Below are 5,451 nucleotides of genomic sequence, written 5' to 3' on the forward strand. Positions count from 1 at the left end.
GGGACACGTGAACGGTCGTTCACTTAGAGTTTGTATACTCTAGAGGAAATAAACTTCCTCTGCACAAGGTGCTGTGTGACCCCGTCACAGTCAACGTGCTGTGGCGGATGCACTGAAGATGGAGGACATGAAGTATGGGACCTAGGCTCTAGTACGAAGCTCATTGAGCATGCTCGAGTATTATTTGCTTCGTAGGTAATCTCACTTGTTGTGGGACAGCCCAAACTACCATAACAAAATCTAGCCCAAAATAATGTTTGCAGTTATAAACGGGTTATGTCTCTTTTTGGTTTGTTTGCTGTCTCACTTTGCTCCAGCATAGGTGTAGCAGCTTCCAGACAGGCAACCAGCTGGTGATCGTCAAATGAACGGTAGTCGGCTGCATAAACAGCGCATGCGTCATTGCATTGACCTCAACAAATTTTGTCTTAAAAAAGAGAACGAAATAAATTTCAAAAGCGTCATATTCCGGGTGATTTTGTCCTCAAGACCCCGATTATAAAGGACAAAAACCGTGTGCGAGAAGAGCAATTCCCTCTGTCTGATATTACAGCTGAGACAGCCGACGACAGTTTGCAAAGGGCTAAATTTTCATTTGGTTATGTTATTGGATTCGAGAACTTTTGTTCTAAAGTAAAGGACAAATCGCCCTCTGTGTAGGTATTTCAGACATCTTACGGCTTAGCAGTTCCCGCAGCAACACAAAGGTTTAGCATAGTTGCTAACACGGTTGTAAGGAACGAAAAAAGAGCTACATTTCTACATACGTTCACTTGAGCCTCTACCAAAACTGATGCCACTCAAGATCCTCATCTTTTTGTCCTCTTTTTTGTCATTAATTTTTCTTGTTGAGGTTAATATGATGGCGCCACATGGACCATGGGGAAAGCAGGACCCACACTCCAAAAAACCAGCAGCCCACACATTTTTAGCTGCAGCAGCTTTCCACTGCTGTCGCCCATACGATGCCGCCCAGAGGCTGCCAGAGGCAACACACCCGAGCTGCCACACGCGAACGCCGCCCACCAGAAGCCGGACAGTCATATTTCAGCTCTCCAGAAGCCGCTCGGTCGGTCCACCGCCCCTCCGAAGTCGCTCATTCTTGCCGCAACCACGCAGAAGCCACCCAGTTAAGATTGCCTTGGAGTATGATCGATCGCATCATTTTCGCGGAAAGAACAATCGTCCAACATCATTCTTTTCGCAGGACTGATCACGCTCGCAGTCCGACAACAATCAGCAGCAACAACAAGTCGCATCTTCAGGTGTTCAGAAGAACAAACCCGAGCCAATGGAAATTAACTCCGGAAGTACTAGAAACTGCCACTTCTCTTTTTCTTCGTTGGCTCGTAAGAGATGTCGCAATTGCAAGAAACCTGCTCATACCAATGAGCAGTGCTTCAAGGTGAAGATCAAGGAGAAGTATGCTCGAAAGAATCGTCACGAGAACTCTGCCGCGAACAGTAATATTTTCTTCTTCATCCACGACTGCCGCTGCTGAGTGTTCCTCTGCGACACGTTTTGATGGCGAGGTTGTGGTTGTTGGAGTGGAAGAGATTTCCACGTCCACCTTGTCGCCCATGCATCGTAAGAATGAACTCATTCGTAAACAAGCGACATGTGATGGGAAGCCTGTCGTCATTATGTTCGACAGTGGTGCTATTTGCAATGTTGTTCGCCCAGGGTTAGTCGCTAACACGACTACTTCTGGTGTTTCACAAGTTACCCGTATCTTGGGATTTCTAAGAAAGTACTTTTGGACACCAGTTCTCTTGCTCTGAGTGGCTACGGTCTGGAATTTTTTTTGCCAATCCGTTGGGTTGTCAACTACCGCTACGTAAACTCGCAGTCGATCGTTCCAAAAATCCCCCTGCCTCGCATTGATAAATTATTTGATCAGATGTCTGGTTGAGTCATCTTTTCCGTTCTCAATCTAGCCCAACGATATCATCAGGTTCGTATCGCGCGCAATACTCGCAAGCATACCGTCTTCCGCACGTATGTAGAAACTTACCAGAGGCGTGTAGACCCTATGGCACTTGTGTCACTTTGACCAATCTAAAGTTACTTTTCTTGGTCATACAATTTCTGCCAAAGGAGTTGCCGCTGATTCTCGCAAGACTGAAGCCACCACAAAGTGGTCTACACCAGTGAACCAAAAGCAATCGCAAAGCTTTTTGGGTCTAAAAGGTTATTACCGTAGTTTTATTTGCGCTTAAGCTGTTCTCGCGTCGCCACATGGTCCTCTAGTCGAGAAAGAACATGTCTTGAACTAGTATCCAGAACAGACTCACTCGTTCGAGGAAACCAACCCGCATAATGAACTACAAGAAGCATTTCATTGAGACAACAGATTCGTCTGGATATTGTTTTGGTGATGTTATCTCTCAAGTTTGTTCAGGTCAAGTCAAGATCATCCAATCACCTTCTTCTCGAAGAAGCTCAGGCCTAACAAGATCATTGATCAACGCACGATAAATATTTTTTCCTTCTCAAGCTAGCGTTGGAAAAATGGCGTCACTACCTGTCTGACTATGAATTCGATATCTACACGGGCAGCAGTGCATGTAAGTGGTTTTTGCAAGACCCAAGGGTCTCGCATAAATTGGCTCGCATTTCTTACTTTCTTCGCGCAGTTCACATTAAAGTTGAACCACGTTAATCGACACCTCAATGTGGTTGTTGATGCACTGTTGGGCTAACCTTCAGAGATTCCGATTAGCACAGTTTTCTTTCATCAGTGTACTTGATGCTGTCATGCCCGTCGAGCTCGCAACTTCGGCGTGTTGCTTCGCACTACCGCAGTATCAACTAACACTTGGTTCGACCACCTTCGCTTCCTCAATTTCGTGAAAGGATGTTGCTGCTAATTATTCCACGCGTGCTTTGCTGAACGTGGCTTATGCCTATCGACATGAACCGCTGGAAGTTCCGCGTTCTGCTGCTGCTGAGAAAAGTGTTCTGGCAATTAATGTGACCCGTCAAGCTCAAAATTATAGCTCACTCGGCTGTTCTGATTCGGTTAGTAGAGAATTTGCGGCTCGATATCGCAATGATCTAGATTATGGAGATCGTTTCAAGCATCCGGAGCAACCGTATGTCAAACAAAATAATTTTCTTTTTTGCAAGTCTCAGACAATGATGGGTTTGTGTGTTCCGTAATCTGGGGATAACCATTTTCGCACGCCCGGCATATCCTGCTTCAACGACTCCAACAGTGCTGCACATCCTGGATCTCTTTGAACGTACCTTCGCATTGCACAACGGTTTCATTGACCCACGTTAGATCTAAATGTTCGTGGGAATGTGCAAAGATGTTCGCGGGATACGAAGTAACGCTAACAAGAATCGCAGGATGATACCGATTCCGACTCCAAAGGAATTCTAATATGTGGCAGGGTTCAACCAACCTATACCCCACTCGCCCGTGAATCTAGACAGTGCGCTAGTTGTGTATTTCTGGCCACCGTTGAGCAAGATAATTATATAATTATATATATATAGAGAGAGAGAGATAGAAACCTATAGTGCATCTTCATCTTGGTGTCGACAGAACGCAAAAACCAAACTCGGCTAGTGTTTACTTCCATCGAGCTTCAATAACCATATCTCACTCTCGGTGAACCTGCCTCTCCGCATATTGATAACCCACAGACATCAACAACTATGACAAAGTGGAGCCCACCGAGGCGAAATGACAGCATTCTCTGGTCGAAAATAATAATAGTGAGCTATCATCCATGCGATCATTTGATCACCAAAATAATGTTTTCTACGTTTGAAGAAAATGTTATTTTAGCGATGAAATAAAAACGATAATACTATATTAGTTCGAATGGAAATCGTTCTACTATCAATCGCGTTGGTCCAAGGCCTAACAGCAAATATAAAAGTGACATTGCGATCAGATCTGACAACGCCAGGGACAGCAGCACTTGCAAACTCGCTTTCTGTTGATCTAATATGACGGGATCTTTATTACTCTATCTGTTGAACGTACAACTAATGAGAGCAAATGATGTGAATAAACTGGTAAGATGTCGATCTACTAGTGACTACCGTCATTTCCATCTTATTTGTGGAAGATCTCACGTTGTGACTATTGCCAGCGGTCAAGGACATACCCATCGCCGTCGTTCATGACATTTACCTATTAGTTTGGAACTCCTAGTGGCTGATCGCAAGGGACTGGCATGCAATTTGTCATTTCACTTGAAAAATATGTTGACTTGCTTGAAATCCAATTGCGTACAACACAAGGCGGTATCGACTCTTGGCACTAGCAGAACCAGGATAAGCTGGTTGGTTAGAATCTTAATAAAATCTATATTTACATGTATATTATGGATCCATGTCTACTGTAGTCACGATCTGTCCGCCCAATAACCGGCACTTATACGCTGGGATTTACAATTATTACAGTACGTCTTTAACCACAGTTTCCGCAACACAATATTATGCTACTATGCGCTACTTAAAGCCATTAGGATATCGACAAATTTGCGAGCAGCATCATGTGTTATAACGAATTTAATTGCATCGAGTGTTTCCACAAGAAACATACCTGAGCATTCCTTTATCCACGTTGGTCATCCCAGATTAAACACAATCTGCCACCTACAATACCATTGCGTTGATGCTTGCAGCAACGAGTCCCGTGAAGCCTACGCCGAATGTAATCGCGAGAGCTATCTTAAGGTAGCGCCACTTTGAGGGATTCTTCACGACCTCTTGAGCAACACGCTCCGTTAGTTTCGCGGCCTGCTTCTTGTCAATGTTTCCGAGTTGCCCAGATGCCTTCAACTTGTCGAATGCACTCTTCCATTTTCCTGAGGCTGTGTTCAGAGGCTTGAGCTGCGCCCCAGATTTTACCTTACTGCCGACATCTTCCAACTTCTTTGCAGGGTTAGTTGCGCCTTTGGCTGCTGCTTGATACTTGACAATGGAGTTTTCATTCGTAGCAGCACTGATTCCGCCTCGGAGATTGCCCGTCCATGTTTTGGCGATATCATCAACAATATCGTCGATCTCTGTGATTTTGACTTCTTCCTTAGCAATGTACGTGGTGCACATCAATGTCGCGTCACACCACACCATCCATACGTGTGGCACAATTGCATTGGTAAAAACACACCAAACTCGGGTGTCTACACACCACTCATTATTAGCGAATCACGACCTTAGTTAAGACAGTGACTGGGCCAATCGCCGTCTTTAAAGCCATTTCCTAACAGCCTTCATCCAGCAAAACACTGAACTCTGGACTCCTCCCTCCCTCCCTTCTCTCAACGAAAGATGCCCACAACGACCATGTGGACAACTGTCTGTAGCGACATGGCTCGTGAGGACTCCCAGCTGCTCATGGAAGACATGAAGGTACTCATCGTTGTCAAGAGCCAGCTAGTTCCATGCGTCGTGTGCGCGCTGACCAAGCCAAACAAGATGCGTTAC

General features: G+C 45.1%; 2 protein-coding genes across 2 annotated transcripts; one reads left to right on the forward strand and one right to left on the reverse strand.

Annotated features, from left to right (window-relative positions):
• Positions 1-879: 879 nt before the first annotated feature.
• On the forward strand, positions 880-1,134 carry PPTG_23998 (hypothetical protein; the record flags this gene model as incomplete). The annotated part of the gene is made up of 1 exon (XM_008914605.1): positions 880-1,134. One exon carries the CDS (start codon positions 880-882, stop codon positions 1,132-1,134), a length of 255 nt encoding a protein of 84 aa, XP_008912853.1.
• A 3,367-nt stretch (positions 1,135-4,501) lies between these two features.
• PPTG_16868 (hypothetical protein) lies at positions 4,502-5,073 on the reverse strand (the record flags this gene model as incomplete). Its single annotated transcript, XM_008914606.1, has 1 exon — positions 4,502-5,073. The coding sequence occupies one exon, from the start codon at positions 5,071-5,073 to the stop codon at positions 4,618-4,620; it is 456 nt and encodes a 151-aa protein (XP_008912854.1). The 3' UTR covers positions 4,502-4,617.
• Positions 5,074-5,451: the final 378 nt, after the last annotated feature.

The sequence above is a fragment of the Phytophthora parasitica genome (genome assembly GCF_000247585.1).
Source record: "Phytophthora parasitica INRA-310 unplaced genomic scaffold supercont2.62, whole genome shotgun sequence".
Taxonomy (NCBI): domain Eukaryota; phylum Oomycota; class Peronosporomycetes; order Peronosporales; family Peronosporaceae; genus Phytophthora; species Phytophthora nicotianae.